At 39.8% G+C, this 12,061-nt stretch overlaps 1 protein-coding gene across 1 annotated transcript; it reads left to right on the top strand.

Annotated features, from left to right (window-relative positions):
* Nucleotides 1-2,234: 2,234 nt before the first annotated feature.
* LOC138060213 (E3 ubiquitin-protein ligase TRIM71-like) lies at nt 2,235-9,276 on the top strand. Its single transcript, XM_068905946.1, has 4 exons — nt 2,235-3,629; nt 6,076-6,332; nt 6,915-7,055; nt 7,683-9,276. The coding sequence occupies exons 1-4, from the start codon at nt 2,375-2,377 to the stop codon at nt 8,253-8,255; spliced, it is 2,226 nt and encodes a 741-aa protein (XP_068762047.1). The 5' UTR covers nt 2,235-2,374; the 3' UTR covers nt 8,256-9,276.
* Nucleotides 9,277-12,061: the final 2,785 nt, after the last annotated feature.

Genomic DNA, 12,061 nt, shown 5'->3' on the forward strand with positions numbered 1-12,061 from the left:
AAGACGACCAAAATTGAACGAGCCCGTAGGGCGAGTGTAATTTGAAGGCTTTGAAAATTTACAAGTGCTTATTTATTCCAAATTGCGCGAGAAAAATCATGTGATTACTTATGAATAATATACTTACGGTAAAGCAGAAGAAACGGGGAAGAGACTCACGCAATCAGGGAAAAATTGTACCATAATTGAGCTATCCAGAGGGAGCGCTTTGATTTGAAAACAAAAGATTTAATTGGTTCTGACTAAACCCTATTATTTATTAGCCAATAATAATCCAGAATTTCGATGTGTAATTTGCACTGTTACACTTGAACTGCACTGCTCTCAGTCAATCAGAATCGAGAAATTTTTTCATCTATATTATTAACTCTGAAACCGCTCGTACCAATTTATTTTTAGGATACTTATTCCACATCGTACGATAAAACGATGAAAAAGATGCTCTTTCACCTTGAACACCACACGGCGACTATTGAGTTCGGTTTGACAACGATTCTTTGTTTGTGGCTTGATCAATTTACATTATCAACTCCGTTGATAAAACCAAATTTTTGATTTTAAAATGGTTAGCTTTCTCTTGAAGTTTGGTAACCGACATTTTTCACAGTGTAAGCTTTAGGCTTCTTAGCGGGTCTTACTAATCCACGTTTACAGCGGCATTTAGAAGAAAAAATCACTGACTTTTAAAAAAATGACATCCTCGCAGCTATTGATGTGGTAGTCTAGTGGTTAAGCGAAGGAGTTCCAGGTTTGAGTCCTGCGAGTCCAGACAAGTATGTTCATTTCCCATGATCCCTATCAAGCTTTCAGTGTCCAAAATGAACGATGATGCTTCACTTGGAGCAAATAGCCAGCCCACTTCCGATATATTAAAATTCAGTCCTAAACAAAACGCATCGTCTCGAGGCGTCGAAATGATGCCATTCGCTTATAGGACTGAGGCTATATTGACAATTAAGAGTAATCCTTCGATTGAGGGAGAGACTTGGTCATGGTTGCGAGGAAACAATCATTCTCGTCCCCAGAATCCTCCGTTTCTTTTGGTCACATGGTCGGCGATCACCTTTTTGCTGACCACGTGATCAAATGAAACGGGTGGGCTCTGGAGGTGAGAATGGGAAACAATACCATCTTGGAGACGCTCTTGCGCAGTTACAACTACGTTCCCAGGGTCCTCTCTCTGACGGCTATCAACCAACTATCGGGAACCTGGAAACTGATCTAAACAACAACAACAACAACAAGTTTATTTGCACCACACGTAAATAGGGATACACGGAATAAGTAATAGACTTAAGAAAGTACAATGCTCCCAAGAAAAAAACTAAGAAGCTAATCTAGCTAGCAGGCAGGATAAATTATTTTACGTCTAAAGGAAAAAAGTCCATTCAGGGAGGCACAAATATAATGATAAAAGACAGGCCAACAAAGACAACGACAACAGAAAAAAAAAAAGAAAAAGAAGATGTCACTTCAGATGGACTGGAGTAAAGAGGAAGTATAAATAAGATAATTAATATGACGTAATAAGAGACTTTTTAAGGGAACCGCTTAAATTTGTGAAAGAGAAGAATTTTTCAAGACGCCTCAATATTATTCCAAAGAACAGCCCCCTTGAAACGAACTTTAAACTTCCCATGATTAGATGTGGCTGATATCTGTAAGTTGCACCTGTCTGTAAATGACAGTCAAAACAGACCAACAAAAAACCTGCTTTTTGTTGATCCACGAGATAGAAGCTAATTTCCATTTCTTCGTACTTATTTAGAGCACAATTCTTCCTTTCACCCTTAAACGATTAGCATAAGATTCAATCACTCCATTTATCATACAATTTTCCTTCGCGCTGCAACACTTGAAAACGGGTGCGTAATTTGATTTCAATTACGGCAAAAGTGTCCTCTGTGTTAATAATTACAACTTTACAATCAAGATAGAAAAAAATGGAAATGTCATCATGTTTTAGTCTGGTATTACATATTAAATTTGCGACGTACAAATGAAAAAATACGAATAAAGTTAGAATTGCTTATAGGTTTTTAAATGAGCTATTATTATTTAATTCTCGCAAGAGTTCAGTTGAGGCTGAAGTCGTATTTGAAGCTATAATTGTCTTGGACGTCGACAAAAGCTTCATGGCTTATTAATATTCCGGCTCAACTTAACATTTCAATTTGCATAGCATATTTAACAAGTGACAGCACATGGTTGCTATCACGTTGCCAAGCTAACATCGGTCGCAATATAAATTCAGTGTAAGCCTATAAAACTTACTTTTAAACTTTACCTTTAAACGTCGGGCGGTTTTTTTCAAGTCGATCGAGCGAAATTTGGCTGTTAGCCGAGAGACTTTATTTTCCTGAAAGTGAACAAAATGACATCGTCGATAATTGCCGGAGTAAACGTCGAAGACATATCAAGACATTTGAATTGTGGAATCTGTAGAAGGCTGATTCGAAGTCCGAAACTCCTGCCATGCCTTCATTCATTTTGTCAAGTTTGCATCGAAAGCCTCGCCAAGGGACTCGATCAAAACGAAAATCTAGTTTGTCCGGTCTGCAAAACGGATGCTAAGATTTCACGGGACGAAGTAAGATCTTTGCCTATAAATTTCTTCTTGGATAATATGTTAGATATTGCTCTCATTAATTCCAGCGACCAAGAACCAGTGCCTTGTTCGAGCTGCGACGCCGGTTACCCTGCCACTTCTAGATGCGTTGATTGCGGGGAATTTCTTTGCGAAAGATGCTATGGAGTTCATAAAAGGATACGACAAACCAAAGACCACAGGATCTTGACGATATCCGAACTTCTTGAGAGCAACACGGGAGAGGATCTTCACAGGCCAGCGTTTTGTGCGATTCATAGAAGCGAGCAATTAAAGTACTATTGCGAAACGTGCAACGAGGCAGTTTGCAGAGACTGCGTTTTGATTGAACATCGCCAACACAAGTACAATTACATCAAAGATTGCAAAAAGATACAAAAACAAAAAGCTGCCTTGGAAAACCTTTACGAGCAATGCGCGGGTAATGTAACCACCCTCGAGAAGTCGATGCGAGACATACAAGGGATTTCAGACACGCTTCACGGAAGGCTGGTATCTGTAAAGGCGGAAATTCGCGAAACCGCCCTCCAGCAGATAAAAGTTATAAAGGAGAGGGAACGAGAGCTTTTGATTAAAGTAGAGAAGATACACAACGCAAAATCTACGATCTTACGACGACAAAAGAAGCAACTAGAAGAAGATTTCACGAGATTCCGAGCGGGTTGCGACTTTTCCGAGCAGGTTTTGCGATACGCTAACGAGGTGGAATTGTTGTCACTAAGAGGACACGTTACACAAAGATTAACAGAATTAAATGAAACAGAGCTTGATTGCAAACCACAAGAAAACTCTGAAATCAAGTATGAAGTGAATAACAAGGAAGCTGAAAACGCCGTGTCCCACAGTTTAGGCATTTTAAAAAGTAGCGGCCCACATGTACTGTTAGAAGATACCGCGTTGCCTTTAATTACGAACGGAAGTGAAAACGGAGCATCAGAAATCGGGCTGAAAGATTCGCCTATATCTGTGGAACTACGAGATACCACAGGAGCTTTACTGGCCCCGGAGACAATTCATCAGGGTGAGTACAAAATAGTAGCTGTTTTGATGGTGATATTAATTGTTGTCCCGGTTAATTGTTCCTGTTTTTGACCACTGTGTCTTCCTCCATACAACGTATAGGGTCTTTTTGAGAGGGAACACACAAAAAAAAAAAAAGATTAGAAAAGGAATGCAACAGGCAGCAGAAATATAAAGTGCATAAAATTAATTGAAAATAACCGAGGCTAAGTAGTACCAGCTTTTCCCTTATGATATTCTTTGTTTTCACCGTTACTACGCTCAGATAACCATTTTTATCCGACGTAAATCTATTCAGCTAAATCAACAAAATTATTGTTCACAATCGCTATCTTTGCGGAAACTGAGTCTTACGTTTTTTCCAATACGAATGATTTACTTACAACGCTCAATTTCGATCGGCTGCTTAATGATGCCTATGTAATTCCGCGATGTTCACTTAAATAAGAATCATTGGCTTTATCGCTTATTTTTCTGTATATTTATCATACTTTTTGCTGACGTACCAGCACTCAAGATTAAAAATCGACATTCTAAATAATTCAATCTATCTTAATTAAGATGCATTTTGAGTGAGATAAATTGATACACTGGCCACCTGCAGAAAGCTCTGTCTACGTCTTGCTTGCATCGCGCGGTCATTGTTGTCCATCAAAGCTCTTGATTCCTTTGTTATATTAAAAATGATATTATTAAAGGCAGGTAACCAATAATTATAATAATCTTTGTCTTCCTTGAACAGACTTTTTTTCATAAAGTATTTCCACAGTTGTTCAAGTGGACTTAATATAACTTGGGTCAGGTAATCGACATGAAAAATGATGGATAGAAAGAGACGTATTTTCGAGGATGTTTCCCGCGATAGTGCTCGTTTTCAGGACGTCTAACCTACAACTTTCCAGTTTTTCTTCCACTGAACAATCGTAGACTTGATGGAACTATGCGATTGAACTGTACTGGATTCCTTTGACAATTGTCCAGTTGAACTTCTAGGTTAGAACAAGAGCCATAATCCCATTATGGTTCTTGGTTAGATATAGTCTAAATAGTGCATTCTCACCATCATCGTTAAGAAGATGATTATTTTTTGCGCGCAGTAAATAAATGAAGGGCCGTACTTTTTCGATGGTGAGTCGGGGATCTTCGGAAAAAACCGAGGGCTCCTTTGCAGGAACCGAACCTCAGGACAGTGGGCTTGTTGTAAAATACGCAACGCAATATGTGCAAAACGGTTTATTTTATCAGCGGTTAACTTGCAAAAGGTCAAACAGCGCATGCTCCCCGTTCCCACGAGGTTTCTCCTGTAAACACCTGCTTTTGTGGTGAGTGCTTCCAACATCAATCATCTTTCATCTTTGACCATCCTCTGTTATATGCCGCTGAGCATTGACACAAATCTTTTCATGATGGTTTACATTTGAGGTCGACATTTTCTTAAGTATATCTTGTTGATCCCAGAGCAAAATTTTACATAGATGTTGCGTTGAATTGTTGCATATATTTTTACCATTGTAACTCGATGGAGTTGTTCGTGTTGACGTATTGATGTACCAGGAGACAACAACCACGGGTATTTTATCATTTTACGATCATAATTAAAGTTCACAAATTAAAATAGCGTACCGGTATTCTTTTTTCTAAGACAGAAATGAATTACTGCCTTTAATTTTCCTACATTCGTGTTGAAATCAATGTAACGAACTGTCAGTTCAAATCGTCCGGGTTTACTCTCGCGGTGCAACATAAATAAACAATTCAGAAAACTTCACCTTAGGTCATAGATTTGAGGATTTGTCACCGTTAGATCTCCGGGAATTTATAGGAATCCTTTTGGCAGGAGGAAGTAATCATCTCCCCAACCCCAGGCAGACGACTTACTACTTACCGATTCTTTATACATGTGACAGAACAAATCCTTCGAGTGAAAATGGCAAGAGATGTAGGATAACAAGACGCATCATAAATGTTAAATTTTGCTCTAGGCTATACTTATGAAAATGTTGACCCAAATGTAAACAATCACGGGAAGATTTGAGGAAGTCAAAAGAACGAAACAAGATGACTATTTCCAGCCAAATCTTTTGGTAGGCACATGCAGTGGGATCTCAACCTGCATGAAAATCCAGCCGGCGCCCTGCAAAGTGTAGCCAAGATAGGCTCCCTCATACTCCCTTGGTATCCGGCAACATCGTTTCACGGTTAAGTTTCTCTCTTTTATAGACTGGACTGGAAATTTTGAGGAAGTTAAATACTTCTTTTTAAGTTATATTTTACAACGAATAAGCTTTTGTGTTCGTAAATGGCTTTGATCACAAGTGGCCTTCGTTTAGACCGAAGGATTGCAGCACTTTTGTCTGTTGTCGACCAAAGCGGTATAGCAGTAAGAAAATATATTAATAAATAAGCTTTGATCTAACACAAGCATTTGTGGAATTTTCCTCTCCTAGCTGACGGCCAGTCCTTCACAGCTTATCACCCATACTTCAATGGTATCTTCTCGCTTACTTGTTTCGTTCGTGGGCAGATGGTAGAAGGATTTCCGCTGGACGTCAACATCGCAGACATTGCGCCTCGAGTGCGAAGCGCAAGGAGAGCCATTGAGGGCAGTGGGTCCAAGTTTGGCAAACTAGGGGATCCCCACGGTGTGGCAGTGGATCAAGATGGGAAAGTTATCGTTAGCGACTCGCGCAACCACCGTCTGCAGGTATTTAAATCATGTTTAGTTCATGCGTCAAAAATAGTGATCTCGTTGTTCAGTTATAATGAGGAGCTTTGTTAACAACGAAGGCAAAGCCGACCAACGGAAACATCGGCAGAAATAAACACCCAATAACAATTTTAACAATATTACATCTTGTACAGTGTTGGAGAAATGACCTACAGCCCTTGAAGTAAACATATAGAATGAAATATTGACTTCTTCATACTGACGTTGTCGTCAAAACCACATTCTTGAATAAATTAATTTCATGCTTTGTTTTGTAGAGGACGATTGTGAAAAAAATTAAAGTGTACGCTGCCCTAGCAGCAGGTTTAAACCTTTGTTTCGAGGAGTTCCCAGTACGACTCCTACCACTTTTCCGACCGAGAAAAAAAACGGTTAAAAAAAAAAAAGCAAGACCAAGACTAAGGCGCCGGCACACCCTAATTTTCTATTTCTGGAGTCATTTAACCAGCAGTCAGGTTGACTTCGATCTCTTTCGTCTATCCGCTCCAATATTACGATAAATTCAGAAGTACATGTAAGTTTGCACGTTTCACACATGTCGGTTTTTCCGGGTTATAGGTGTTCGATACGGATGGAAATTTTCTCTTCCGGTTTGGCTCACCCGGAAGCGGCGATGGTCATTTCCAGTCTCCAAGTGGAGTAGCAGTGACCAAAACCGGGGACATCGTCGTTGCAGATACAATGAACAATAGAATTCAGGTTTGTATTTGCGTAAGATTAGATCTAGATTAGATCAGAGGTTTGGACTCTGACGCCCATTGCTTGAGAACCGAGGGCTTGGTTGAGAGACCATGATATCACTTAGCCTCTCTTTTCTCGGAGCAAGCGAGAAAGATCGGGCCGGAATCTCTTCCCACAGTTAAGAGAGAGCCTGTTCGTAGGCTAAATATCACTCAATTTGTAATAGTATGTTCTAGTGCAAAAGAAAACTCACCCTGATACAAAAGAGAAAAGAGAAGGACAGACTTTTATTTACTAGCTGAAATACGGCAATCTAATTCAGTACAGCCTTATGGCATGCGGAGTGAATGCATGATACACGACGCACAATACAACGTGAGACTTCAGACTAGGGTTGCTAGCTTACTGAAGTTTTCATCCGTGAAGCCGGTGCGCGCATAAGATGAAGTTACGGAGAGTAGCAAGGGAAAAAAAACCAGCTGGGAGCTGAAAGAGAAGTCCGGAGGAAAGCCGAATACAAAGGCGAAAGCTTTTGATCCCTGGCGCACTCGACTTGCAATGACCAGTACCAGATATTTAAATCCATTCTCACATTTTAATATGACAAATTCTAATCCGCCTTGCGCTTGATTCACTTTTCTGCAGATATTCACAAAAGAAGGCAAGTTCATCAAGAAAATCGACAAGGGAGCTATGCAAAGTGAGCGCCTTCATCAACCTTATGCCGTGGCTGTTGACAACGATGGGCATCTGATCGTCGTTGACCGTGGGAATGCGCGTGTTTTAGTCCTCAACCAGGAAAACCAGATAATCCTATCATTGGGTTCCCTTGGTGATGGCAAGGGCCAGTTCAACTGTCCGACAGGCATTGCAGTTAATAGTAGAGGTCACATGATAATTACGGATTTCGGAAACGACCGGGTGCAGGTTTTCAGCTCAACGGGTCAGTTTCTATTCCAGTTTGGAAGAAGTGGAAGAGGCGACGGAGAGTTCAACTGGCCAACAGGAGTTGCTACGGACGCCGACGATCGCATCATCGTGAGTGACTCGTACAATCATCGGATTCAAGTCTTCAACGAAGACGGGTCATTTGTCACTCGTTTCGGAACCGAAGGAAATAATAGAGGACAATTCAAAAGACCGGAAGGCTTGGCTGTGACTTCGCAGGGAAATATTATTGTTGCGGACTGGGGCAATGACAGGATTCAAGTGTTTTAAATCCGTACTTGTTAAGCAAGACCTTATTCGTTTCTGCGCTGTTCAGGAAGAGAATAAAAATATAGTCTCTATCCATTAGGCCGGGAAACTTGATTAGCTCTATCTAAGCGGGGTTTATAAGGCTAAAACTAACTACTTCCTACATAGTTGAAATCCTTAATTGGTGTCAGCCCGCGGATGAATCTTCTCGGCAAAATGTCGAAAAGAACTCTACACAGAGAAGTAAAGAGCGCTTGCTTTGGGAAAAGGATGATAAATTGAGTTAAATGTTAAGATGCTGTTAAGATTTCTAAGCTTCCTTAGCTTGCTTACGTGCTTGCTGTCCAAAGTAAATGCCATTCTGAAACACATACAAACAAGTACTCTCTGATTTTATCTCCTAGAACCATTAAACTGAACTTGCTCAGTGTGGATGTGAAACACATAAATTTACCTCTAGAGACAAGGGAAAAGGAACGCGGATGTAATATAAACGAAAGTTTATCAGTTCAAGGGAAAGAATAATCACTATTTATAACTACCGAAAGCTTGAATTAGTAACAAATTAAGTGTGGCTGAAAGCCTTGTTTGCTCGTATGTTTTGTTGCGATAGCAATCTTTAAATAAGAAGGACGAAAAGAGCATGTGATCATTTAAGTATTCTCTTTCAATATTGGTACACGAGCTACTTTGGATGTAAGAAACGTGCAAAGGCGAAGAAAGTTCATTCTCGTCCCCAGACCCCTCAGTTTGTTCCTTCAAATGTTACAGAAAAATAATTTTATAGGAAACAGAAAACAAAATAATTAAAATGCTGGTTTTGGTATAAGTATTTAAATGTAGGTTGTTCTGGATTTCGTCTTGTCACAACAGCGTTTTTTTTTTGTCCTTTATTTAACGATGTTAAAGCTGCGAGCTGCTCAGCCGAGCTGGCGATCAGCTGCTGCCATCTATTGATCAAACGATTAAAAATAAATCATTTTCAGTTTCATTAGTCTTCCATGTAATATTGCTAAAATTAAACGTAGAAAACAAGCGCAAACACTATGTTTGGTTTCGTTATATTATTTATCAACAGTATTATTATTTTATTAATAATATTATCAGCATTTTTTTAAACGTTTTCCGTTTTCCGGGATACACGGCATGGGTTCTTGTTTTGCTTCTACCCCCTAGACTCTGTTTTAAGTCATTGTTCGTTTTTTTTCCTTCAACAAAGTTAATCCAAAACACATTATTAATAATTATTCCTTCAACAAAGCTAATGCAAAACACATTATTAATAATTATTCCTTCAACAAAGTTAATGCAATGAAAAAACGTAACATAATAAAATAACATAGAGGTCGAAGATACGTCAAGATTCCTAGTGATTATTAGTGCTTGCCAGCGCGATGAAAGCGTATCTCTAAAATACTTGTCATATTTTTCCATTTACACTGACGGCAAGGAAAACTTGTCAAGGAAAACTTGCGAGTGTAAATGAGGCTTTATTTCGCGTACGCTTGCAACCCTCAAGGGGAATGAAAAATAATTTTACAAAACGGCGAGCTCTTTAATTTTTCTTAGTTTTTTTTCTTAGTCCGTGTCCGCCGAGTGTTTATTAATAAACAACCAGTAAACGAAAAGCAACGTGACGCATTCACTCTAACACCAACTCGGCGGTCTGGTCTGTATATCTGATATTCTCAGCCAACGGCACAATGTTTTGAGGAACTGGCGCTTGTTCTAGACACACACCTCGGCAGTTACGGACATCGTTTGTCAGATGCCAAACGATTATGCTGTGCTGATGAGGCCTAACATGGCCGAAACAGCTGTCCATGGCTGCCACTACCCAGGCGACATCATCGTGCGCATGTGTCAGGAACTGGCCAGATTGCGGGCTTGGTGTCACAGTGTCACGTTTCTTTTATTGGTGAATACATTGAAACTTCATAAAATCTCAGTGAACAGTGGAATGGAATGATCAATCTTTCCTTACTTTTGTTATTTATTAAAGTTAATTGTTGCATCGAAATCGCTCTAGACGAGCATTTAGTTATAACTAAAATCGTCGAGGAACTTTAGATTGGAATACGAGAACGGCTTTTCCTGGACGTTCGGCTCACGCGCACTTGTCAAAATTCTAATGCGTATCAGTGCTCAGGAATAAAAGCTCGTCATTGAGCATGCGCTCCAATATGAATGTCTCTTGAGATAGACGAGGGAGGGAGAGAGGGGTCAAATTTTTTTCCCATTATTTGTAGCTCCAAGAATTTTTTCCATTACACCTTTTTTCCACACCACTTACTTGTACGCGATTTTCCCCCTACCGTTTTTTGTCCAAAAGCTTTTGGCACTTGCCTAACCCGACCCCTTCTCAAAAATTCAATGGCCCGTGCCGTTCTATAGAGGCCAATTTTAAGACGCTGTAACCTCTGGTGACGTTCAGATACCTGTATTACTTCTTTTGACGTAATTGTGCTGAAGCTATAAAGAAACCCCAAAATATCCCCGAGTGTAAAATGAAATGAAACAGAACTGCACTGCTTCCGCGTTTGACTAAGAATCGTTGTAGCACTTACAAGCACAGTCAGTGCTTAAGATCGGTAAAAAAAATTCCTAATGCTATTAATAAATCGTAGGGGAATAAAGCTTGAAGCCAACCAGATAAAAGGTGTGTGATTGCTCAAGTATTTCCGTGTGATGTTATGGTCGTATTCTCTTAAAAACTCTGTCTATGATATACATGCAAGAGAACGAAGAGGAGTGGAATTGAAACTGATTCGCCGTTATGTACAAAGGAACAAAAGTCCTGCAATCACCGAATATCACAACACCTTCAAGTACTTCAAGTACTTTTGATCCAATAGGTTAGTTTAGAGTGATTTTTCAAGGGATTTTTTGCAGGTTGGGCCAAGCTTTAACATATCCGGAGCGCATCCGTACACAATCATTGAATATGATGGTTTTTACGAAATGCGGAACAGATGATAAGTGTGGTTTGAAATCAGAATCAACTTTGGCAGCCGTTTGGCCAATAGCTAAAAGCGCGCGTAATTTACAGATCCGTGAAGAGAGAACGACGATAACGCGCTCGCTACGAGAGCGTTATTCGCTTTATTGTAATCATTTCATGGTTCGTTTCGTAACTTATTCGAGTAGTAAGCTTCGCAGTAATTATCTAGGAATTAAGGTGATACGAACCAGAACGGCATAGAATTTTAGAGCCTGGGAAAAGTTTTAAAATCTATATTTTAATGCTCTGGTCCTCCACATATCCTCACATCAACATCGTCCATATCAGTTTTATTCCTGACTGAATGTTGATACACAATTTCCGAACGACTTGGACTAATCGCGAGATTATCGCAACTAGACAGCGTTTAGACGTTTAGAATGTTTAGACAGCGTTATCGTAGCCGTTGTCGTCGTCTGAACTAGGACGTCGACGGAAACGTCACAGGCCTCAAAGTATAACTTTGCACTATCGTAAATCTTTCTTTCCTCGGTTTTCGAGATTATTACATCTCGTCCACGTCGCACAAGGTGGGCAAATTCATAATCCTAAAAATTAATTGAGTACGAGCGGTTTTAGAAAAAAAAAAAAAAAAGAAAATGAAAGATTCACATCAGTTTGCGCACGTTGTCGTCAAAACCTCAAATTGAATTTGATGATTTCACGTCCTCAGAGTACCGCAGATTTTAAAATTATGTGCTAAGTTCGTGCCCCAGGAGCAGCAAGCTTATTCTTCTTTTGACCAACGATCTTACTGCTGTTCTGTTTGTCGATGTCATTGCCATAGCCGTCGTCATTTTTTAACCTCCTTGATGATGATCTCAAA

The sequence above is a fragment of the Montipora capricornis genome, chromosome 8, assembly GCF_036669925.1.
Source record: "Montipora capricornis isolate CH-2021 chromosome 8, ASM3666992v2, whole genome shotgun sequence".
Classification (NCBI taxonomy): domain Eukaryota; kingdom Metazoa; phylum Cnidaria; class Anthozoa; order Scleractinia; family Acroporidae; genus Montipora; species Montipora capricornis.